Below are 26,475 nucleotides of genomic sequence, written 5' to 3'. Positions count from 1 at the left end.
TCAACAAGAGCTTTCTACAACAATAGCAACATTAATGCAGCTAGCTAGCTAAGGTTGACTAGATCATAAAGCAACACACACGGACATGCATTGCCACCTTCTGGTCTGGAGTATTTTAACAAGGCTGAGTGGCTGACGACTTCAAGGTCTTTGCTGTTTGAACACAAAAAAAGATTGACGGCAGACTCTCTGTTCAGGTGCTGAGTACTGTCAGAAGGCAAGTGTTTGACAATCCTACTGGTGTGTCTAAGGTATTAGTTGACCAGTTGAACTGTCTGATAATGAGTTGAAGTTGCCAGGCAGCCAGCAGCTGGCATTGCCAGCAGGCTCAGCTAGCGTTAGCCTTCTGGGAAATATCAGCCGTCCACCTTATAAAAAAATCACCCGGCATGGAAAATATTTGGAGATGCTTTATTTCAGCCAGCACTTAAAAGGCCAGAACTGGCAGAGAGAAGGAGCAAACTTTTTGCAGATTGTTGAGAAAGTGGTCCAAGTCACGAATGATGTCCTTGAATAGGTAAGTCCAAAATGTAGGGACACAGAAGTCCATAACTCGTCCAAGTGTGTGTCATGCTTTAATGCAAGACTGGATTGGATCGTCTGTAAGAGTCTGTGAGCCTGGGGGCCATTTTAGGTTAACAAGGCCCGTCTTTTGTTGTTGGGGTTCTGTCACCAAAGCAACACATCAAGGCCATTTGCTTTGTCCCCTCAGACCATAATTTATATTCTCAGCTCTCGCTCAATTTAGCTGCATGTGAAACAGTGTTTATCCCAATCTAAGAAATATGGATAACTCTCTGCATGTTTCGGTGTCTTTCTCACTGTGATGTAAGCTGCGTAAGGGCCCTAAACACTACGTTGCAGCTAGCAACCCAGTAAACAATGTATGGAGCCAGGAATCACTGCATGCTTTCTGTGCTGTGCTGTGAGTTGATCAGAATGTGACTGTATGTGGCGTCTAGATCTGGGGGTAATGTTCGCAAAGAGAGGCAGGATGTCCAGACAGTGACATGTGAAGTTTCTGTTTAATGGTGTTTGAACAACCCTCTCCATAGCGCTATACTGGAGCGCTGGGGGTCTGGTTAAACTGCTCGCCTTACTCCTTACTTTGACAGCGTTCACGAGAGAATCTTGTGATTTATTTGTGTGTTTTATCACTGTCCCCGCTTGTTTAAATCTCTGGCAGTGTACCTCATTCTTTTCCTCTGTTTGTGTGTTGGCTGCTTTCTTCTCTTCCTCCTTGGCTTCTTCCACATCTTCCTTGGTTTACATATGCTGTGTGTCTCCTGCACCTCAAGCCCTAGGCTGCTCCAGCGTCTGTCAGATCGAGTTTCACACAGAAGCGTTAAAAGTGGCCCTGTCACCTCTGAAGTCCGCCGTACAGATGTAATCTAAGGAGTCATGTACTGTACAAACTGCAAACACTGACTCAGGTATGCTGGGATGTTCGAGCTGCCTGCCTGTCAGTCAGGCCTTGAAAATAAACGATTGTGAAAGTAAACAGTGGCAATGAGAAAAAAATATAAATCATTTTTGTCGGCTGTGCATAGTCTGAAGTGGGTGTCCTTCAGCTGGGAACTCATCCAGGCAGTGCGGTACAGAAAATATTTAGAAAACAAAAGTCCCAGTGAAATGTAACCTATCCCGCTAACGCTGCCTCATAAACAATGGAAAATGGCACAGATTGTTGCTGTCATCTTCTTTGGTCATCTTTGTTCACCGAGCGAATAGCGTTAACATTCCATGGCTGAGTCATCGTCAGGCCAGTGATGAAGTGGTGTCTGTTATTTTTGTAAATACAGAGCAGTTCTTTGTCTGAAATGTGATGTGGCATATGTTAGGATTAGGAAGTACTATGTGAGCATGACCGCTAGGTTACAGTGAGCTCCAAAAGTATTGGGAGTGTGACATTTTTTGCTGTTGTTTTGGCTCTGTACTCCAGCACTTTGGATTTGAAATGATACAATGGGGTTAAAGTGCATAACGTCAGCTTTAATTTGAGGGTATTTTCATCCATATCGGGTGAACCGTTTAGAAATTACAGCTCTTTTTGTACCCCCCTCATTTTAAGACAACTGAACTTGTTTATTAAAAGTTTAGTGTTTGGTCCCATATTCTTAGCATGCAATGATTACATCAAGCTTGTGGCTCTACAAACTTGTTGGATGCATTTGTTGTTTGTTTTGGTTGTGTTTCAGATTATTTTGTGCCCAATAGAAATGGTAAATAATGTATTGTGACTTATAATGTATAATAATGTATTGCAATTTAATTGTAAAAAAGAATATAATATATTTCTAAACACTTCTACATAAATTTGGATGTTACCATGATTACGGATAGTCCTGAATGAATCGTGAATAATGATGAGTGAGAAAGTTACAGAAGCACAAATATCCTACCCCCACATATCCCCTATTGAAATGGTGTCTTGGGGGTACGATATTTGTGCGTCCATCTTTCTCACTCATCATTATTCACGATTAATTCAGTACTATCCGTAATCATGATAGCATCCACATTAATGTAAAAGTGTTTGGAAACGTATTCTAAAATGGGGGGGGAGGACTATGTACAAAAATTCCTGTAATTTTTAAACGGTTCACCCAATATGGATGAAAATATCCTCAAATGAAAGCTGACTTTAACCTCATAGTCATTGTATCATTTTAAATCCATAGTGCTAGAGTACAGAGCCAAAACATTTTTTTTTTTTACAGTACCAATACTTTCAGAGCTCATTGTATATCTCCTTTCCCATCTTTTAGTGTGTGTGACTCCTCCCTGAATGTATTGAGAGTGGTCAGAGTCCTGTTTATTTGCAGTAATGGTGACGGTGTACAATTATTATCATTACATGTAGCTAGCTACCTGTAGTTTAAAGATGTTTGCCAGGCTCAAGTGATCCATGAACTATGCCTATACACACGCTATTAGGGTGACCACATGTCCCGGATTATGTGGAATAGTCCTACATTTTGCCACCTAGGCCAATGTCATATCGTCAACCAATCACATTTGTAAAATCCTTTTGGTCTAAATTCCAGCTAAACTTGGAGAGGACATCCCCCCCCCCAAAAAATATGAATGTACTATAGACTACACTGACCTGTGAATGTCCCGCAATTATCATCCCTTTGTCACATAATTTGGGTATTTTAAATGTGGTCACCCTGCATGTTATGTTGGTGTCTATGATAATGTGTTTTGAAGGGGCACTCTCCACAGAGATGTCAGGGTTGATTTGTCGCCCTAGGAATGCAGTAACATTGGTGTCCAGTGGTGTGAGCGTGCGTGTACAGTGGCTTGCGAAAGTATTCACCCCCAGTTTTCCTATTTTGTTGCCTTACAACCTTGAATTAAACTTGATTTTTTTTGGGGGGGGGGGTGTAGTATCATTTGATTTACACAACATCCCTACACCTTTGAAGACGCAAAATATTTTTTATTGTGAAACAAACAAGAAATAAGACAAAAAAAACAGAAAACTTGAGCGTGCATAATTATTCACCCCCCCAAAGTCAATACTTTGTACAGTCACCTTTTGCAGCAATTACAGCTGCAATTCTCTTGGGGTATGTATCTGTAAACTTGGCACATCTAGCCACTGGGATTTTTGCCCATTCTTCAAGGCATAACTGCTACAGCTCCTTCAAGTTGGATAGGTTCCGCTGGTGTACAGCAATCTTTAAGCCATACCATAGATTCTCAATTGGATTCAGGTCTGGGCTTTGACTAGGTCATTCCAAAACATTTAAACGTTTCCCTTTAAACCACTCAAGTGTTGCTTTAGCAGTATGCTTAGGGTCATTGTCCTGCTGGAAGGTGAACCTCCGTCCCAGTCTTAAATCTCTGGAAGACTGAAACAGGTTTCCCTCAAGAATTTCCCTGTATTTAGCGCCATCCATCATTCCTTAAATTCTGAGCAGTTTCCCAGTCCCTGCTGATGTAAATGATGCTACCACCACCATGCTTCACTGTGGGGATTGTATTCTCGGGGAGATGAGAGGTGTTGAATTTGCGCCAGACATAGTGTTTTCCTTGATGGCCAAAAAGCTACATTTTAGTCTCATCTGACCAGAATACCTTCTTCCATATGTTTGGGGAGTCTCCTACATGCCTTTTGGCGAACACCAAACGTGTTTGCTAATTTTTTTCTTTAAGCAATGGCTTTTTTCTGGCCTTTCTTCCGTAAAGCCCAGCTCTGTGGAGTGTACGGCTTAAAGTGGTCCTATGGACAGATGCTCCAATCTCCACTGTGGAGCTTTGCAGCTCCTTCAGGGTTATCTTTGGTCTCTTTGTTGCCTCTCTGATTAATGACCTCCTTGCCTGGTCCGTGAGTTTTGGTGGGGGGCCCTATCTTGGCAGGTTTGGAGAGCTCCTTGGTCTTCATGGTGCCACTTGCTTGGTGGTGCCCCTTGCTTAGTGGTGTTGCAGACTCTGGGGCCTTTCAGAACACATGTATATATACTGAGATCATGTGACAGATCATGTGACACTTAGATTGCACACAGGTGGACTTTTTTTAACGAATTATGTGACTTCTGGAGGTAATTGTTTGCACCAGTTCTTATTTAGGGGCTTCATAGCAAAGGGTGTGAATAGATATTCACCCACCACTTTTCAGTTTTACATTAAAAAAAAAAAAATTGTTCATTTAAAAAAATATTATAACTTCACCAATTTGGACTATTTTGTGTCTGTCCATTACCTGAAATCCAAATAAAAATCAATTTAAATTACAGGTTATTATGCAATGAAAAACGCCAAGGGGGGTGAATTATTTTGCAAGGCACTGAATGTGTTGCATCCAGACCCTTGTGGAGGAGATGAAAGGAAGGCAGAAAGAGAATATTTGATTCCTCAGACTCGTGATTGAGTTACAAACCTCCCTATTTGATCTGTCACAAGTGGAAATGAAGTGGCTTTCCAACAGGAAAACACGCAGGACTGGGAAGAGGAAAGAGCTTGAATGTGCTGGAAAAAAAAGGGAGGACTGCGGTAGGGAGGGAAGCAGGGAGCAATGGGCCACGTTCCACCCTGGAAACCACCAATATCCCGATAAAGAGCCTTAGAAAAGCATTGCATCAGCTGCAGTAAAGTCTCAAATGTCTTGTAGTTTGTGTGTGTTCTGGAAATATTTGTGATGGTAGCCATCATTCATTGGCCTGTGCAGATCTGTGTAGTTACATACATCAGTGAACATTCCAACGAGAACATGATAACTTTCAAATGTCTGCTATGTTAATTGCAGATCTCACATTACTTGTAAACTGTTCCGTGTAATATGGTCATGTAAACGCTCGAGGAAGGAATGTTCTCATCAGTTCTGTCCACATTCATCCTAATACAATGTAAATGAAAGACATTATAATGTTCTATCAAATGAAATGGCCGCTTACATACACACATTGCATTCAGAAAGTATTCAGACCCCTTCACTTTTTCCACATTTGGAAATGTGTAGTAGCACGTTATGTTACAGCCTTATTCAAAAATGTATTAAATACATGTTTTTTTTTGTCCGTTTACACACAATACCACATAATGTCAAAGCAAAAACAGTTTTTTTTATATTTTTGCAAATGTATAAAGAAGCAAAAACAAAATATCTTATTTACATAAGTATTCAAACTGTTTGCAATAGACTCAAAATTGAGCTCAGGTGCATTCTGTTTCCATTGATCATCCTGTTGATGTTTCTACAACTTGAGGTCACACAGTTGACAATACATGTCAGAGCAAAACCAAGCCATGAGGTCGAAGGAATTTTCCATAGAGATCCGAGACAGGATTGTGTCGAGGCACAGATCTGGGGAAGGGTCCCAAAAAATGTCTGTAGCATTGAAGGTCCGCAAAAACACAATGGCCTCCATCATTCTTAAATGGAAGAAGTTTGGAACCACCAAGAATCTTCCTAGAGCTGGCCAAACTGAGCAATCGGGGGAGAAGGGCCTTGGTCAGGGAGGTGACCAAGAACCCAATGGCCACTCTGAGAGAGCTCCAGAATTCCTCTGTGGACATGGGAGTACCTTCCAGAAAGAAAACCATCTCTGCAGCACTCCACCAATAAGGCATTTATGGTAGAGTGGCCAAACGGAAGCCACTTTTCAGTAAAAGGCACGTGGCATAGTACAGAGAGATTCTTGAGGAAAAACCTGCTCCAGAGAGCTCAGGACCTCAGACTGGGGTGAAGGTTCACCTTCCAACAGGACAACAACCTTTCCACCTGATGTTGGAACATTACTGCGGGGACTTGCTTCCATTCAGCCACAAGAGCATTAGTGAGGTCGAGCACTGATGTTGGGAGATTAGGCCTGGCTCGCAGTTGGCGTTCCAATTCATCCCAAAGGTGTTCGATAGGTTTAAGGTCTGGGCTCTACGCAGGCCAGTGAAGTTCTTTCACACCGATCTCGACAAACCATATGTGTATGGACCTTGCTTTGTGCACGGTGGCATTGTCATGCTGAAACAGGATAGGGCCTTCCCCAAACTGTTGCCTCAAGATGGAAGCACAGAATTGTCTAGAATGTCATTGTATATTGTAGCGTTACGATTTCTTTCACTTGAAAAAAGGGGCCTGGCCCAAACCACAAAAAAACAGCTCCGTTATTCCTCCTCCACCAAGCTTTACAGTTGACACTATGCACTCAGGCAGGTAGCGTTCTCCTGGTATCTGCCAAACCCAGATGTGTCAGTCAGCCAGATGTTGAAGCATGTTTCATCACTCCAGAGAACGTGTTTCCACTGAAACCCATTTCATGAAGCTCCCGACTAACAGTTCTTGTGCTGACGTTGCTTCCAGAGGCAGTTTTGAACTCAGTAGTTAGTGTTGCAACCAAGGACAGATGATTTTTACCCACTAGCAGGAGTGGGCAATTCCAGTCCTCGAGGGCCTGATTGGTGTCATAATTTTGCCCAAGCCCCAGCTAACACACCAGATTCCAATAATCGCCTAATCATGATCTTCAGTTTAGAATGCAATTTGATTCATCAGCTGTGTTTGTTAGGGATGGAGAAAAGGTGTCACACCAATCAGGCCCCCGAGGACTGGAGTTGCCCACCCCAGCGCTATGCGTTTCAACACTCAGCGATTTAGTTCTGTGAGCTTGTGTGGCCTACCACTTCATGGCTGAGCCGTTGTTGCTCCTAGACGTTTCCACTTCACAATAACAGCACTTACTGTTGACCGGGGCAGCTCTAGTAGAGCAGAAATTTGACGAACTGACTTGTTGGAAAGGTGACATCCTACTGTATGACAATGCTACGTCACTGAGCCCTTCAGTAAGGCCATTCTACTGCCAATGTCTATGGAGATTGCATGTCTGTGTGCTCAATTGTATACACCATTCAGCAACGGGTCGGGCTGAAGCGGCCGAATCCACTAATTTGAAGGGGTGTCCACATACTTTTGTATATATGGTGTAGTTCTGAGCATGAGAGGAGTAACTCACTGAAGATTCCGAACATGGTTTAGAGGCTTTGAGAAGGAAGTGGAGCATACCTGCTGTGGCCTGGTCTTCCATCTGCTGTGGAAGACCAGGCGACTTCAGCTTCAAGGAAAATTACAGGAGATTACAGCAGGAAGCACATTGTGAAGCAAAGTGTAAGATGGAGAAAAGAGAGATCGTTTCTGTGTTTTTGTAAAAATTCTTCTCCCATGGATTTGAAGGGGCTTTGGGGGCCTTTTCGTTACGTGTCACCCGATATGTCATTTGTGCAACATAATGTTCCTGGGCCAAAATAAATGCATTTTCTTGTCCGGTCGGTCGATGCATCAATAAAGTGCTCTTGTAAGTGATTTCGCCCGAGGTAAAGTAAAACACTCTGTCAGCTTCTGTGCCAGACTAGTTGGTTTAAAGGCCTTGAGTGGGTGGGGTGGCCTGGGGGTGGGCATTGTGAGGCCCTGAACACCTGCTGTTTGGATTGCCACCTTATCCCTCACACAAATGAAAACATACAATGGGCAGCAGGGTGCACAAAAGCCACTTGTCGATTGCTGACCCCTACCAGATCACTTAAAGGAGGTTCTAAAAGCCTGTTTAATTGACTTCTTTGAGTAGCGATGCCTGATTATTTTCCCTGGTGAAACATGTTTTCCACGATGTAACAGTTACTGGGAACAGTGAAGGATAGAGATAAGAGAGGAGAGATTGTAGTGCGAGGGAGGGTTAGACGCTGGGTTAGAGAAGGGGAGCGAGATAGTGCTGTGTGGGACCGAGAGGCAGGGCGAGAGAGAGAGGGTGAGTGAGGGACAGAGAGTTGAGGGACAGAATGAGAAGTTGAAAGAGTGAGAGTAAGGGACAGGAGGGCGATAGAAAAAGTAGCGAGAGTGAGAGATGGAACAGAGAGCGTGTGAGAGAGAGCAGAGAGAGGGGGAGAGTGAAGAGCAGGGAGAGGGTGAGAGAGGAGAGCAGAGAGGGTGAGAGAGCAGAGCAGAGAGGGGGTGAGAGAAGAGCAGGGAGAGTGTGAGAGAGAAGGGCAGAGAGAGGGTGAGAGAGAAGAGCAGAGAGAGGGTGAGAGAGAAGAGTAGAGGGTAAGAGAGAGGAATGGGAGGGTGACTTCACCAGCAGTCAGGCCCCTGTCCTCTCTAAGGCCACAATATGGCTCCCATTAGAGCTCTTTATGTGCAGAGCTGGGGAAGTCTTTTGAAATCCAATATGCCTTTAAATCAGATTTATAAATGTTTATTTATATTATGAGAAACATACACTGAGCCCCACGTCAGGAGACCTGTGTGTGTGTGTGTGTGTGTGTGTGTGTGTGTGTGTGTGTGTGTGTGTGTGTGTGCGTGTTAGCGATGGGATAGAAGAGCGAAACAGTTACATATCGCAATATTCTTTTTGGAAAATATATCGATATTTGACTTCAAATCTTGATTTATAAAATGTTTTAAATAGTACTGTAGGTAGCGTTACCTAGCGCTAGTCAGGTGTACCTGCGGCAAGACACTTTGTAATCGTATAGCTTGTTCTCCATCTTCTTTTTAAGTAGTGAGCCAACATATTTCCCTGACTGATCAAAACTCATTTCCTCACTCTCTCTCTTGTCTCTCGCAGTAGACACATAGTGAGCAATATGTTTGGAACATCAAATCACAATAAAATCGCAGAATGAATTCGCAATACAAATAGAATCGTGAGAATCGCGAGAATCGCAGCACATATCGTATCGGCATCTAAGTATCGTGATAATATCATATTGTGAGGTTCCTGGCCATTTCCAGCCCTAGTGTGAGCGTGTGTGTGTGTGTGTGTCTGTGTGTGCTTACAAGTGCTCATGCAAGAGTGTGTGTAAGGGTGTGTGTGTATTTAATGTGTGTGTTTTTTCTTCCCTAATTCTTCCTTTGTGTCGTACATTCTGAGAAGTAGTTCAATCGGAGTAACAGTCTGCAAGCAAGATAAGCTTTTGGCTCCAGAGAGAAAAATTGATCAAATCAGAAGTAACATCAATGTTTGCCTTTGTCATTCTCCAGTCTTGTCCTACATTCATGCTGTCAGTATGGACTGTATACAATACACAGGTGAGCACTCTAGCATCTTACCTGTTGGCCCCAGTGTGTTTGAGATATGAGCAGAGTGTGGGGCCACTCAGAGAGTCCTGGATGGCTCCTCTTTGCCCAGTAAGGTAGTCAGGTACAAAGTCTCTGGGATGAAAGGACTTGGCCCCCGGTGTGTTGGGTAGGGGCCACAAGGCAGAGAGAGACTGAAGAGAAGGTGCTCTTCTCCACACCTCAGGGGCAATCTTCCACAGCGTGAAGGACACCCAGCACACCACCTCACAGCCACCGTGCCCCACCATCATCTCCACAGAGCAGAGCAGTGTGCTGCTTGGGCCGCGGCCAGGGAACCTCTGCATTACCATCCCATGTTCACCAGCGTGGATAGAGAACTGATAGACTGACCCTGATTATGATGATGTGTGAGTATCGTTCTAACATCTCTCTCTCTCTCTCTCTCTCTCTCTCTCTCTCTCTCTCTCTCTCTCCTTCCAGGGACTTGGACAGGAATAACATCACCAGGATCACTAAAGTTGACTTTTCTGGCATCAAGAACCTGCGAGTTCTGTAAGCATTCTCTCCGTCCTTCACAAATAAGCATGATAATAAGACCAAATTTGATATAATGTTGATATACACTGAGGGTACAAAACATGAATAATATTGAGATGCACCCCCCACCCCCCAATGTTGACTCCAATGCATCCCACAGTTGTGACAAGTTGACTGGATGTCCTTTAGGTGGTGGACCATTCTTGATACACACGGGAAACTGAGGGTGAAAAACCTATTACCATGCCCCGTTCAAAGGCACTTAAATCTTTTGTCTTGCCCATTCACCGTCTGAATGACGCTCAATCCATGTCTCAATTGTCTCAAGGTTTAAAAATCCATGTCTCAATTGTCTCAAGGTTTAAAAATCCATGTCTCAATTGTCTCAAGGTTTAAAAATCCATGTCTCAATTGTCTCAAGGTTTAAAAATCCATGTCTCAATTGTCTCAAGGGTTACAAATCCGTGTCTCAATTGTTTCAAGGTTTAAAAATCCATGTCTCAATTGTCTCACTGCATAAAAATCCTAACTAAATTTGGACTTACCCAGGTTGCTTTGTTTAATGCATTTGTGTCATTAAGGGAGAAACATTGGTTATAGTCATTAGGAAAGAAACAGGTTATAGTGATTAAGTAAGTCATTTTGAATTTACTATGTTTATGTTTAACCTATAAGTAGCTGTCTAAAATCCCACAATTACGAGCCATTGGAAATAACTAAGCAAATGGAAATGTGGAATCATGGAAGCAAAATGTCATAATTGCACAATATTTACAAGGTCAAAAAGCATAGCGTTGGTACGTTTTACCTGGCTAATGACATGCAGTAAAATCCAACTGTAGTATAACTTCCCTCCAACTCCTCTCACAGCTATCACAATGATGATACACAAAGGAAAGTATTTGACACTCATCAGTTTGGAGTTGCACCGATTGACTCGACGGGCTCCTTCCTCCCCTCTCTTGCCCGAAGAGAGAGCTTGAGCACGTGTGACCGCGTGCTGAGCTAATGACTGTAATCTAACGACGTCTTGGTGCTGTTTACCTCCTGAACAAGGGCGTGTAAAAGGATGGCGTGGAGACAGAAATAACCGGCAATCGAAAGCGCCCAAGGAGTGGTAATAAGCAGGGTCTGTCCTGCAGTACTGTCAGCCGGGTCGGCTACCTTTTTCTTTATGTGGCTCATGATTAACAGCAGTCAGCCAGTGACATTTCCCTACTCCAAACTATGTGGATGTAGAGGTCTTGGGAACGACATCTGAGTACACACACACACACACCCACACACATACATTTAAGGGATTCCCTTGGTCCCTTCGTTTTGGGCTGATGAGCACATTACTGTAGGTCCTTTTTCACTGCTGGCTTGCCCCTCATGATAGTGTAGTTGCTGGCCTATGTCCCATATGGATAATGGACCACATAAACTATATGAAAACAATACTATTATACTACACGATACACGCAACCCCATCTGAACCCCATCTGGTGGGTTCAGAGAATATTTACTTAAATGTCGATAAATAAACCAGTGAGAGTTTGATCCCTCGTTTGTGGGAACCGGATTTATATATCAGATCATCATCCAAGGTATAGGATTCGTCTTTTATCAAACCAAATAAGGCAATTATTTTGGGCTAAACATTTTGGTCTTTGCCTAACTAGCTCCATCTGAGACCAATCCACGGGTATTAGAGCTGCTGGCTTTTGGCTAGGCCAATGGGTTAGTCTGGAAACCTGCGGTATTCTTCACAAATTGCCTCTGAATATTTCTCTTATGATGAGGCCAACTGTGTCATCTCCCCCTGACAAACGGATATGACAAAAACATGTATTAATAGCAGTAAAGCAGTCACATGTATAAACATTTGCTTAAAAGACAATTTATAACCGAGAGCCTCCTGCCAAAAGACCGGAATTCCACATGAGAAGCGTAGAATGTTTTCTGTCTCGCGTTTCCACTTTCTGCTTATGGCCTTGGTTGTATCAAGCCGCCATGAGTATCAGTCACTCTGCGATTCATGTGCTTCTCATATATGTCACTCCAAATTGGCCCTAATATCCAGAGACACAAATATAAACAGCATATCCATGGAGATGGAGATGTTCTGCCTTTGTAAGGCATCTGGAAAACCTTAGGGATCCTGAAACATGACATGATGTTCCCAGAGCAGAGGGTAGACACTCGACAGGCTAAAGTAAGGAATACCCATTTAGACCTCAAAGGAAAACCCTGCAGTTATAGTACATGGTCTTGTTTCTAAAAGGAGTACATTGTATTGCTTTGAAAAGGAGTACATGGTCTTGCTTCTAAAAGGAGTACACAGTGTTGCTTTGAAAAGGAGTACATGGTCTTGCTTCTAAAAGGAGTTCTGTAGCTTTACCCCATGTTGTGTTTAACCCATGATTTATAATGTTGTCTCCCTCTTTTCTGTCAGGCACCTAGAGGACAACCAGATCACAGTGATTGAGAGGGGGGCGTTCCAGGACCTCAAACAGCTAGAGAGACTGTAAGTATCCCTAGACGACCTCACTTCCCTACCCAGCAGCCACTGCAGCAGACTGACACCCTCTAGAATCTTTTCACCCCTAATACCACGTTTGGGTATTTACACTGTTTCTGTGTGCTTAAGTGTGTGTGTGTTTGTTATCTGTGTGCGTTGCATGCGTGTGTGTGTGTGTGTGTGTGTGTATACCATATATGACCTCTCAGAAGCACTCAAAAAGGCATATTTAGGTAAGGATGATATAGATTACCTACATTTAAAAGTCAAGGTGGGTGACTCTCTCACCTGCTCCTTGACACGGTTGAAGCATACCTCCACATCACTCCTGAGTGTGAACATTAACACTCTGACGTGAAACTGACTACTCGGTCAAAACAACATGGAGGGAACTGCTTCTGATGTCCAAGTCAATAACCTAGACATTTGGCTTACTGACCTTGTCTGTGTCATTGGGTTATTTTTCGGTCTGGAAGTAGCTGGCTCACCACACACTGGTAACTAAACCAAACCCATCCATGCCAGGCTTGCCAGCCATGACGATGGTCCAAGTCCGCCTGTCGAATGTGCGTCAGTACCTGGGCAGACCATCTCCCAGATCTCCCAGCCAAGTCCCCTTTCTGTCACAGCCTCTGCCTATCCTGCCAGGAACTCACTCTGCCTGGATGTTATTCTGCCGGCCCATCCGCTTTTCACACCGCTCTGGAATTTTGCAGTATTCTGGCATTCCTGCCCCCGTCATCCCCTTCTGACCCTGGTATGGGTCTGGATACGGCTGGGAAGGAACCAGGGTCTGAGTGAAGGGTCCTATGTCCGCAGACTACGCACTGACACTCCTGCCCTGTTGACTGGAGCCCATGTGTGACTTGGGCGGTCAGGGTGCTGTTTGTATGGCACGGGCACGCGCAGTGCACACATAGACCTCTCGCTTTATGACCCTGGCTCTGGGACAGGTGGGCGTTAGTACCGCGGTGTAACGTGACAGGGATCACACTGACAGAGATCGTAGACAGGGCCATGGGAACATATCTCCAGTCATGTTGTCTCTCTCTCTCTCTGAGGGAAATGTAAGTCAGTAGAGTAAAGTAATGGGGTGAGGGAGTTGACCTTTGCTGAAATGGAGCTAAGGAATCCGTGGAGGAAAGTATCAAAACAGATCTGATTTACTTCGATTAGATCAAAGTCAGTGCTGTCAAGTGGTACATCAAATGTGTCTTATAGGAGTATTCCAGGCTTGACAACGTATGTGACAGTTGATCTTCTCCCTAATGTTGTGTTCCTCATTGAGGTCAGGTCAGAGATTGAGGCCTTTGCTTTGAGCTATTATGATTTGTGGCGTAACAGCATGGAAAGTAGATATGCTAGCTGGCTAGGTGTTAGGTAAGCCTTTAGTCTCTCCATCCGGCTGTGCAGGCCAGGGATGGATGAGGACAGAGGGAGACAGAGGGAGAGTGATCAAGCTCTGAGGGCTTCTTTCATGACATCCTGAGAACCTCCCCCGTCTTCCTCCACATACCTCAGCTGTGCCCTGTGACCCCTGTCTCAGAGAAAGGCTTTGGTGCCATGATAAGGCCTAGCATCCGGAACCCCATCCCCCCCCATGTTAGCCTGTAGAGGCTCACCACAGTGATAATGGCCTTTAAAGGCTTCAGATGACTTCAGAGCCTGATAACCTATGCCCATCTTCATAGGAAGTCACCCGCTTTAGCCCCTCTGTGAACTCTTGACCCGGGGCGCTGCCATTGGCTTATCCCAGTCTTCCTGTTCCGCGAAAAAAGGGTCATCCCCCTTCGGAGGTTCTAATCTGATTGATTGATTGGAGCGTCTGTGTGTCGTTTACATTTCGCCGGCCTTCTCATCGATCTCTGTTCCCTGCTGTACCACAACACAATGGTGCTTGATGTTGCCATATGTTTCAGCCCTCAAATGTTCCCTAAGTCTGTCTCTCTGTGTCTCTCTCACACTACACTACACACCAACACAGCCCAAAATGTACTCTATTCATTTCACATAGTTAAATGTATGAATGCCTCATCAAACAGCGCTTATTTGACCAGACTGATGCTTTCGCCCTTCCCTTGCGCTCTCTCTCCTCTCCCCCTCTCTCTCCCTCTCCCTCTCTCTCTCTCTCCCTCTCCCCTCTCTCTCTCTCTCTCTCTCCCTCTCTCTCTCTCTCTCTCCTCTCCCCCTCTCTCTCCCTCTCTCTCTCTCCAGGCGTCTGAACCGGAACAAGCTGCAGGTTCTCCCAGAGCTGCTGTTCCAGTCCACACCCAAGCTTGGCCGCCTGTAAGTCACAACGCTACTTCTCTTTTGATATCTGATCGCCGGGAAACAAAGTCAACTTCCCCACTGTTTTAATTTCAATCATTGTCTCGGATGGGGGTTTCCGCTCAAATATTTAGCTTCCCATACAGTTTGAAGAGGAGAGGAGGTTTGCGGTCAGTGCAGGGACAGTCACCGTATTATTATTCTTTAACCCCCCCAAATGTTGGGCTTTTATTTGGGTAGCGGATCCCTGCTAGGTGTAAGGTGACACAGCCCGGCTCTGTACTCCTGTGCTTGAGGTGAAGGTGTGCTAGGGGGGAATGTTTTCCTGGGACCGGAGGGGGTAACTGCAGAATTTTTATTCCCGAATATCCATTTCGCCGAGCCCTTTGAATGCATGGCCTGGTCACACCGCAGCCGTTAGCTTTGCTGTCAGGGAGGACTAGAGCCGGTCCTCAGAGAAACACTCGTACTCAGGTTCGCCCTGTGTGGAACCGACAACCGGCCCTGAACTTTACTAGTGTTTACTTTGGGGCAGCGTTGGGGCTCTATTAACTTGGGTTTAGTGTATTTCTTTTTTGTTCTACTGTGAAATGTTTCCATTAGGAAAACAGAGAGATTGGAACTGCCAAATAATATGTTCATCTCTTTCAAAATTGTCTTTGTTCCCTTCATTGTTTTGGAGATTACTCCAGAGATGAATTCACAGCCTATTTGTTCACACTGTGCGGCTCCATGTAGCGGTGATGACTTGATCCGCGTTTGACGACAGCAGTCATGGCTCTGTTTAAAGAAACGAGACTCTCCGCTGCCAATTCAACAGCAGTTTGTGTTTCTCCTCTGGGCTATCGATGCTGTCTCAGAAACACTTGTTGAGAATGACAGTTTCATTTCCTCTCCTCCCTATGCTGCTCCACCATAAAAGCATTATTGGCAATGAATTTAGGATTTTTTTTGTATTTATTTATCAGAGGTTAATAAGGCATTCTTTACAATCCCAGACAGTTTCTAAGGAGTGGAAAGAATGGACAAAGCGAATACTGTAAATCTCTCTGTTTCTTATCCTTTTCCCATCAGCATATTTAAATTATAGTGTCTGAAGTTTCCCCCAAAGTTGGTTTGAGTTCTTTATCCGGTGACGTTTTACTATGTCTAAACTATCCTGTAATGAAGGCTCTCCTAATCTGGTCGGAGAGAGAGGTGGTTTTACGAGGGGTTCATGACCTCTCCCTGTCATACTTGGTTATTATCTGTTATGGTAGTGTGATATGAATTGCCTAACCCCTAACCCTGGTATTAAAGACCCTGCTCGGGCCGGCCAGGCTGAGGCAGCTGTAGAAAGCATATGCAGCGCATCACAGTCCAACAGGTTTATTTGATGTGAGTCTTGCCCTCGCCCTTCGCACTAGCCAGCGTTCCAGGAAACATTTTGCTGCTTTGGGTCAGGTCAGAGAAAGGTATTGGTTGCATCCATTAACTTAGCTGCAAGAGTCAAGACCGAGGGAGAGGAAGTGAAAAGAAACTAAACATGGTCTGTCCCGTCGGTCCGGGGGACTTTGATGTGAATGTGCCATCATGCAAACAAATGCATAATAGATGAGATGGAGACAGGGGTGACCGAGCAGACTGCCTCACAGCTACATCCACAGGCAGGCTCAGGTATTGGCTGATGGGGCCATGCACAGTGAGGGTTGTGGTGGTGGTGGTGGTGGTGGGGTAGGAGGGCTGGAGCCTGGTGCCCCAGAGTTGGTGGAGGTTAGGGTTGGGGGAGGGAGGCTAGCCTGGGCCTGGCCTGGGTCGGTGGGATGGATCATGGATCATGGATGATCATGATGGAGCCACTGGGCTGCTGGCTGGGGCGTTTGTGGTCAGCGCTCCCTGTGCAGGCCCACTCTGCTTGGAAGGAATGCGGTTAGAGTTACAGGGCTGAGACTGCAGCTCTGCTCTGCAGAGCACTGTCTGTGTGGGCCAAGGAAGTAGGGGCTCTCTCTCTCGCTCTCTCTCTCTCTCTCTCTCTCTCTCTCTCTCTCTCTCTCTCTCTCTCTCTCTCTCTCTCTCTCTCTGCAAGGATAGCTCTCTATCTAGCAGGGGATTTCTGTCCCTCTCTTTCTATTTCTCTCTCTGCTCCATATCTCTATCCTCCTCCTCCTATTCACTGACTGCCCCTCTAGACGTCTTCAACCTGATGGCTAATGGAAAGCAAATGAAGAATTAGAGGGATGCCATGGAGATGCCTGCTCCTGTTTATTAATGGTGACTGGGATGAGGCCCCCCCGTATTAACTCCACTTCCTCCTGACTGGCTGGTCGGTCGTCAGGCCCCCGTGTTGTGGTGTTTGAATGCAGGATATTTCAGCCAGCAATACCCATGGGACTCAACCACTCCCTGCCAAAGGCTTGCTCAGGTTGTATGTGATTGGTCCGCATGGAGGGCGTAATGCACAATGTTTTCTTAACCCCACCCCTCAATTGAGAGTCCTCCCTTCAATCTTGGTGAGCAATTATCCATTAGTGAGTAGAGTAGTTAGCCTGTCTGAATGCTATGGCCAGCAGTGTAGTGGTGGTAACTCACTGTGATTGATTCTGCCAGAAGAAGAAGTAGTTAGATGCCTGCTCGGTGCTAGAGTCTGGGCATGGGCCAGATACATCCCCACTCCATACTCCCAACCACCCCCCTCTCCCCCCCAGCCCCTTCCAAACTCTGCTATCGTTTGCCCACAGTTTGTTATCGTGTCAGGAATCGTTCTGCTGTTTTCCCATCACTTTGGCTCCAGTTCCAGTTTGTTTGGTTTTCACGGGACTCCATATTTGCTAGAAACAAATAACTCTCCTGCACATTTCGTTTCTCACGCCTGTTGGACGAGGACTGATTTAGCGAACACACAGAAGCAGCAGATTGAGCTTTTTCCTAGTCTTCTTCTCTGTGTTAAAGCACGGTGCTTTAAACCAAGGCCTGCAGAACAGACATGCATGTAGGCTACTGTAGCACCCCGTATCAGTGTTTCTCTTTAAAGCTCTTAAGCTGGCAAACAGGCGGTGTGGCTGTGTACTGCCTGACCACAATGCTCCTCCTGCCTCCGATATCTGCCTAATAATTCAATACGTCCCAAATACATAAACCATGGAGCCCTGGCACGCAGCTCAGCCATTGGGCCCTCTGATTGTTTTCAGAGAAATGAAGCTCTCCCAGAATGCAAGCCAAATGTCTTCCAAAATAGGGCTGCACTCAGCCAGTTTCTGGAGGCCAGACAGCTTTGTGATTTACTCCAAAGACATATTTAGATAAATACAAGCTACAAAGACATTGGAGCTCTGCTTCTGAGCCAATGAGAACCGGACGGGGCACAGCTTGTTGGTAGATACAAAACGTTTTGTTTTGTTTAGTTTAGTTTATTAGGATCTCCATTAGCTACTACACATGCAGCAGCTACTCTACCTGGGGTCCACATAAAACATACAAAGAACATGACAAAGTACAGAACAGTTATAGCCAATTTAATGTAATCATAATAAAAATGACTTATATATTGGAAAGAGACAACAAAAATACTATTTACACACTTTTCATATATACAGTGCCTTCAGAAAGTATTCAGACCCCTTGACTTGTTCCAGCCTTATTCCAAAAAAGTATTAAATTGGTTTACTAATCAATCTACACACAATAGCCAATAATGACAAAGACATTTTTGAAAATGTATTTTTTTTTAAAGTCATGAATAAACATGTTTAATTTCCATGTGTACTAGGAAGCTAAAAGTGCCCTAGGCCTTAAAAAATAAACAATTCAACTGATGGAAAGTATGAGGGGATATCGGTGAACAAATGCCACAGTCAAGGCTATGAGAGTGCAATGAGTGGAGCTTGCTCAGGTGGTCAAAAGCACTTATCAATCCGAGAGCCTAATACTTCCTTAGGTAGTTCTTTATGAGTTTTAGTTTAGAAAACGATCTCTCCGCAGAAGCGACAGGTACAGGGATGGTAAAAACAGCTTGGTTGCCGTAGCTACATCAGGGAAGCTGAGCAGAAGGGAGGGGTGCTTCATATAGAGCAGTTCTGTGACATCCTTACTTGAGCCTTTCGTTGTCTTTAATTGCCGGCATCAACACGTTACAGAAAGATATGAACTGTACAGGAAGCTCTGGGGACAGGCCGTCGATATACTGAACAGCTAATAAATTGGCAGATGCAAACAGATGATCATCTTTAGCGGGCAACAGTTTTTGAGGGCTTGAAAAAGAGGTTTACGATTTCCTTCATGCTGGTGAACTGGCTTTTGAGTTGTGGCTTTTGAGTTGTTGCAGTATGAACAGTCCCTGGTCTCTGGTATATCTTCACTAAGTGTATATCATTCCCACGCTAAGTTTAAATTGTGTGTATCGCAATGGACATATAATTCACAACGTCTCAGGAAAGACTGTCTGGGTTGGCAATACTCAGTATAGGAAACAGTTGGGCCTGCAACCTGGACCTACAGGCCGTGGTGAATACATTTACACACAGTAAAGGAGGACTCCAAGAGACCAGGGGAGTCTCTCAAGTTGGATTTCATTTAATTGACCTTGAATATCGCAGGCCATTTGTGTAGGCTATTAGCCAGACAAAAACCCGCTGAGCTCAACAATAAATAGTGGCTGAATTTATCCTCAAGCTGACTACTTTTTCCCCTCATTGTTAGGCTATTTGATGTGTCATTTTCATAAACAGTTTATAAATGGCAGCTGAATCTGGTATATAGCTATAGATAGTACACTGCATAATGAAACAATCCCTAGTAAGCTAGTGTTTTGAGGGTGGACTGACTGTAATAATTGGCATTAATAGAATGGTTTTATGCACAACAAATGTCTATTTAAGGTCGGAGAGAGCGCTACGACGGCTCATGTCATGCAGGTTCAGGCGGCCTATATAGGGCCGTTGCATAATCAACTAAATCTATTGGTAGCTGATTAGTATGTTGTTGCATCAGAAATACATTTTAGAATTTGACATGTCTGAATTTCCAACTTTAATTACTGAGCAAGTAATGACATTATTGTCACCAGCCAGCAGCCTAATAATGGCTGCTTTGTGACACAGTGTACAGCATGTGTCAAATTCATTCCACGGAGGGCTGGGTGTCTGCAGGTTTTCACTCATCTCTTGTACATGATTGATGAATTAAGGTCACTAATTAGTAAAGAACTCTCCTTACCTGGTTGTCTAGGTCTTATTTGAAAGGGAAAAATCCAAAAACCTGCAGACACTAGGCCCTCCATGGAGTCAGTTTGACACCCCTGGGGCACAGCTTTGTGAAGCGTTAGGCTTAAACATGAGAAAATGACGACCAAATAGGCCTAGGCATAAACATTTATCAATTAGTTAAAACATTGCTGTACATGCCCTGGCACCACAGAAAGCCTACCATCGATTTGATAGGCATGCAGCTGTATAGACATGTTGCAATTCCAGCACCATGGACAGCGATTGGCAGTCTATACTTTGTGAGTGGCTGTCTGGCTGACACATTCAATTTTTATTTTATTTTAAGAGGGGTGGGGGGGAGGGGGCAAACGCCGACCTTGCAGGGGGTCCAGAGAAACTGTGTTACACCAGTGCACCACACACATATTCTCCAGGTACTGACAGTTTGCACTTGGTGGCCTATAGCAGCCCCCAAAAAGAAGAGGCTTCAGATGAGGCAGGTGAAGCTGTAACCACAGCACTTCTACTTCATTTGCCTCTCTGAGCTTTACAGAAATATGGCTCTGAGTATATACAGAAACACCTCCCCCGTAGACATTCCTGTCTTTTCTATAGATGATATATCCTTGTATTCTTACTGCTCTATCATCAAAGGTGCTGTCTAAGTGAGCCTCAGAAATGGCTAATATAATAATAATAATAATATTATCTAAGATGAGCAAATTACTAATCTCATGAACTTTGTTTCTGAGGCTACATATATTTACATGAGTTAACTTTAACCCTTTACTGGGTCACTTATCGAAACGAGAACTCATAATGATAATTGGTTGCTTTTCCAAAAATGTATTTCTGCTAATAACAAAGAAAGAATTCATGTATTTATTTTAGCAGATTATGTTCAGCAGATGCCTTGTCTGGTTTATCTCCACTGCAGCAGGGTGCTCTATTCTCCATTCCACTTCTGCATAGTTGTCTTGCTGGACTGTTGCAGGGGTTCGCTGTCCTGTCGGCATGGGAGGCAGTGACGTTTTGTTGTTGTGTTTTTGGTTAGTATGCAGTGTTCTGAGTGGGAGCTGTTGGCTTGGTGGGCGGTCCCACGGGACAAGATCAAACAGTGAAACTTAATATAGCCAATTATGCTCCAATGGGAGATCTGTCAATTACTGCTCTCTGTCTCTCGCTCTCTGCCGCCCCCCTGCTGTTTCCAGTCCGAGACGATATGTCATTGCCAGTAGGTACTTAACCTTGTCAAGTATCTGGAAATTCGAAGCGCAATCTAGGCAGGTCGAACACAGACCCAAAGCATTTCCCACTGGGGGATGCTGCTTGCATGATCGTTTTTGTTTCTGCTGACAGAAGGAATGAATAAATGGCAACGTGAAATCTGGCATCCCAACAGCTTTGTCTCACCTCAGCATTTATCGACCCTGCGAGGAGCGGAGGAAGGAATGTTTGCCGGGGGAACTTTATTCGGATTGTGTTTGTGTGCACGCGCTCTGGCAGCCAACATGTCTTTAAGTTCCCGGCAGCAACACCTTACCACTCGAAAGTTACCAGCTAGAGGGTGAGAGGCTATGAAATGTTGTCGGGAGTTGGCTGTCTATTTTATAGAGCAAATAATGTATATGTATGTGGTGTGTACTAAAATAGCAAAGAAACATGTGGTAGCAATTGAGTGTCCAAATAAAGGTGAGGAAACATGCAATAGGAGGTAACTTTTAAACTGCATATTTTGTTACTGTTAATACCTTCCCTTGACTTATTTGAGTTTTGTAAGCTACAGGCTATGGATGAGCTTTCTTAGCAGCCAACAGCACTCACACAATGTTTGTTTAATCACAATTAAGGTTTACATGTGAAGCGTAATTAAAAACAGCTGTGTCTTTGGAAACTTGGACCGGGAAGAACTGAGATATCCTCCGTGTCACGAGCAGAATAGAAAGGACCTTTTGTTGACTGCTTTTCTTACCGAGCAAAGGAAAAATAATCAACCCTGTTTTGAATTGTAGCTTTATTTTTCTTGAGGGGCTTTTAAAACCTGGCTGCTCGGGTCCGGGTTTTTTAAGCACACAATTGTTATGTTTCCTCATAAGATATTCAAGACAGATTGAAAAGATGAAGATATACAGTCCAAAAGTATGTGGACACCTGCTCGTCGAACATCTCATTCCAAAATCATGGGCATTAATATGGAGTTGGTCCTTCCCTTTGCTGCTATAACAGCCTCCACTCTTCTGGGAAGGCTTTCCATTAGATGTTGGAACATTTCTGTGGGGACTTGCTTCCATTCAGCCACGAGCATTAGTGAGGTAGGGCACTGATGTTGGTCGATTAGGCCTGGCTCGCAGTCTGCATTCTAATTCATCCCAAAGGTGTTCGATGGGGTTGAGGTCAGGGCTCTGTGCAGGCCAGTCAAGTTCTTCCACACCGATCTTGACAAACCATTTTCACTTTGTTCACGGGAGCATTGTCATGCTGAAACAAACAGGAAAGGGCCTTTCCCAGACTGTTGGAAGAATTGTCTAGAATGTCATTGTATGCTGTAGCGTTAAGATTTCACTTCAATGGAACTAAGGGGGCCAGCCTGAACCATGAAAAACAGCCCCAGACCATTATTCCTCTTCCACCAAACTTTACAGTTGACACTGCATTCGGGCAGGTAATGTTCTCCTGGCATCCGCCCAAACCCAGGTTCATCTGTCGGACTGCCAGATGGTGAAGCGTAATTCATCGCTCCAGAGAAAGCGTTTCCACTACTCCAGGGTCCAATGGCGGCTAGCTTTACACCACTCCAGCAGATGCTTGGCATTGTGCATGGTGATCTTAGGATTGTGTGCAGCTGCTCGGCCGTGAAAACCCATTTTATGAAAATGCAGACAAACAGTTATTGTGCTGATGTTGCATCCAGAAGCAATTTGGAACTTGGTATTGAGTGTTGCAACCAAGGACAGACGATTTTTACGCACTATGTGCTTCAGCACTCGGCGGTCCCATTCTGTGAGCTTGTGTGGTCTACCACTTCGCAGCTGAGCCATTGTTGCTCCTAGACGTTTCCACTTCACAATAACAGCACCAGGGCAGCTCTAGCAGGGCAGAATAACAGCACCAGGGCAGCTCTAGCAGGGCAGAATAACAGCACCAGGGCAGCTCTAGCAGGGCAGAATAACAGCACCAGGGCAGCTCTAGCAGGGCAGAATAACAGCACCAGGGCAGCTCTAGCAGGGCAGAATAACAGCACCAGGGCAGCTCTAGCAGGGCAGAATAACAGCACCAGGGCAGCTCTAGCAGGGCAGAATAACAGCACCAGGGCAGCTCTAGCAGGGCAGAAAGTTGATGAACTGACTTGCTGGAAAGGTGACATGCTATGACGGTGCAACGTTGAAAGTCACTGAGCTCTTCAGTACAGCCATTCTACTGACAATGTTTGTCTATGGAGATTTCATGGATGTTTGCTTAATTTTATACACATGTCAGCAACCGGGGTGGCGGAAATAGCCGAAACCACTCATTTGAAGGGGTGTCCACATACCTTTGTATATATGGTGTATATATAAGTCATTCATATGTTGAATATATATATATCAGGAAATATATTGAGACACCACAGTATATGTACAGTATGCTGTTAAGATGACAGACAGTGGATCAGGAGAGGAATTTTGCGGCATTATTTACAGTTGGGATCGGATGGGACTGAGGCCCATATAAATCTCCCTGCATGGTGTGGGGCCTGCACAGCCACCCACTGCTGTATACTGCTGTTTCTGCTTCTGGGGACTCTGTTAGTTCTGCAGACAAGGAGCGTGCCGGCCCCCATGTGTGCTGCTGCTGGAAACTTTACTGCAATCCTGGAGCTGGCCTATGTCACACACACAGCCATTCTGAGAGGCACATACACTCCGTCTATAGGCATAGGCAGAGAGAGGGGGAGAGGTAGGGGAGAAAGGGGATTGTGAGGTCTCTTGGGTCACTAGCAGCTCCTAAAGCCTAGACTGGTGATTTATTTTGTTTTAGCAAAGTCTGATTGCTACAAATGAACCTCACAATCTTTATCGCTCTCGTAATTGCAGACACAGATGTCTTTGGTACACAATTACACAGACATACATACACAAAGACAGGCATACATACTCTCTCTTACTTTCCTTCTCTCTCTCTCAACACACTCACGCACTCATGTTTGCACACACACACAAACACACACACACACACAACAGCTATGTAGTAGCATGAAGGAGATCTCTGATCTAATAGCTAGTGATTTTCCAGTCTGGGTGGAAACAGGCCATTTGCAGGGGTGGTTTCTCATCCGTGGGACTCGGAGAGGAAAGGAGAGAGTGTGTGGAATGGGAGTCGTGTTTTACAGTGTGTGGGTCAGAGAGGATGGGTTTTACTGGATGGTTTTTCCTGGCCGTGAGGAGGGCTGCAGGCCCGTGAGGAGGACCGCCTGCCCTGAGGACCGCCTGCCCTGAGGACCGCCTGCCCTGAGGACCGCCTTGCCCTGTCGACTGGCTGTCTGGCTCTGTGTAATCTACCCATGTCCGTGTTCAGGGGTAGTCCCTCTAGGGTTGCTCCTGTCTTTCTTCTCTCCCTCCTGTCCTGCACTCAGCCCTTACCTCTACTGACCCATTTCACTGAACCCACTGAACAACTTACTCTCAATGTCTCAGTAGCATTGCAGATTTTTACTGATAGGTACTGTAGGTAATACACATTTTAACTTATAGGTACTGGAGATAATATACATTTTACATTATACGTACAGTAGGTAATAGACATTGTAACTTATAGGTACTGTAGCTAATAACGAACATAACCCTAAGCACATGGTAGGGGAAAGGGTTAAATACTGGTTGGCCTACAGTTTGACTATGGGCATAAAGGTTGTATAAGACGTCCATAATGTGTAAGTGCAGAGAAGGGGCTGTAATGTCTGGTGCTTAGGCTCCATTAAGGGATTATCTTCCATAGGGGAGGAGAAGGGCCGCACCGCCACCGGAACTACTCACACTTTCACTCAGACACGGGCTGTTTTTCTTACAGTAAAAACAGCAAAACACCAGTAAAACACCAAAATATACAGTCAAAAGAGCTGATTCAACCAAATGTTATCATCAAGGTCAAATTCATGGATTTGATTCGTCGATGCTGCTGTCACGCTCTCCTGATGGTGATCCCCGTAAATTTTTACGGGGATCACCAGGCTGTCAGTGGCTCTCCAGTGAGAGGTTATGAAGACTGCCTTCTTGGCAGACTGCCCCCCCCCCACACACACCCATCAGATACAGTATCTTTCTGTCTCTCTCGCGGAACCAGGGATAGAGGGAAAGAGGCTTAATGCCCTACGTTGATTGAGGGTGCCTGTAATTTGGGAAATAGTTTGGGGCCATTATTCACCGGGGTGTTTATCACAGGTGGTTCCCATGACGACCAGCAGAGATAATAATTGGATTTAAATGGGCTGCACATGTTTCAAAAGGGCAGAACGAATGTAATACCCACTTCCACTCCCTTTCCTTTCTCTTTCTCTCTCTCTCTCTCTTTCTCTCTCTCTCTCTCGCACGCTCTCTTTTTCTCACTCTCTCTGTGTCCATCTCAGTCAATTCCTCAGCTCATATATCTTATTTCCACCTATGGCAGGTGAACCTCAGTAGCTAAAGTCAACTGTTATGTTGTCCAACTGTTTCTGTACTGTCTATAGTCTTTAGCCGGAGTCCAGAGGCGATATCAGAGTCACACTGATCATCCACTAGGGAGAGAGAGATAGGCACATGAATAGTGACACCGGATGTAAACATGTTTTCAGTAAATACAGTGTGCATTTAAGCCCCAAAAAAAAAAGTTATATTTTTATACTCATATTCACTCAAGCTGTTGAGGAAGTAGGATCGGGCGGGGCATATGTTACGTCAGACATTCAAACAACCTTCAGTTCCTCGCTTGGTGCCCCTGTACACTTTGAAAGGCATTATGGGGGATTGTGTATGTAGAAATCTGAACGGCATAGACGAGGGCTTTAACTTTGTTGAGGCTGAGAATTCTTCCAAGGCTTAAGCTACGTGCTGCAAGACCTCCCTCGTCAACTGCGACGTTATGGGAACCATTGGCAGGAGGTGGGTTTGTTTTTGCAAGTGTGAACTAAGCAAGCACAGAGCTGAGCTGGAATGTGATTTTTGCTTATGCAATGTGCATCCAGGCACAGGGGAGAGAAAACAAACAAAGAAATATAACATCTCCGCCAACATCCTGCCTGCCTCTCTGCTTCTACTGGACTCTGTCTCCTCTCTGTTCCACTCCTCTTGCCGAGTGAGTCGATGCCCTTCACACAAGGTTGATGAAGAATTCTGACAACCAGCACATTTGCCGCGGGGTGCAATGTTTACCGGAACATCCGAATTTGCGTCGGACAAACAGGCCTGTCGGTTTTGTCAGCATCTTGGTACACGCATCAACGCTCACCCAGACAGAAA

The 26,475-nt window shown here is 44.9% G+C and overlaps 1 protein-coding gene across 1 annotated transcript in view; it reads left to right on the top strand.

The window, feature by feature from the left end:
* The window catches only part of LOC112220467 (slit homolog 3 protein-like), a 212,308-nt gene that overhangs the window by 6,468 nt on the left and 179,365 nt on the right, over positions 1-26,475 (top strand). The window contains exons 2-4 of the mRNA XM_042302888.1: positions 9,995-10,066; positions 12,489-12,560; positions 14,769-14,840. Coding sequence (XP_042158822.1) covers positions 9,995-10,066; positions 12,489-12,560; positions 14,769-14,840 — 216 coding nt within the window. The remainder of the gene's footprint in view (positions 1-9,994; positions 10,067-12,488; positions 12,561-14,768; positions 14,841-26,475) is intronic.

Source organism: Oncorhynchus tshawytscha, linkage group LG21 (genome assembly GCF_018296145.1).
Source record: "Oncorhynchus tshawytscha isolate Ot180627B linkage group LG21, Otsh_v2.0, whole genome shotgun sequence".
NCBI lineage: Eukaryota > Metazoa > Chordata > Actinopteri > Salmoniformes > Salmonidae > Oncorhynchus > Oncorhynchus tshawytscha.
Note: the sequence above shows the minus strand (reverse complement) of the source record. Positions and strands in the feature narration are given on the sequence as shown.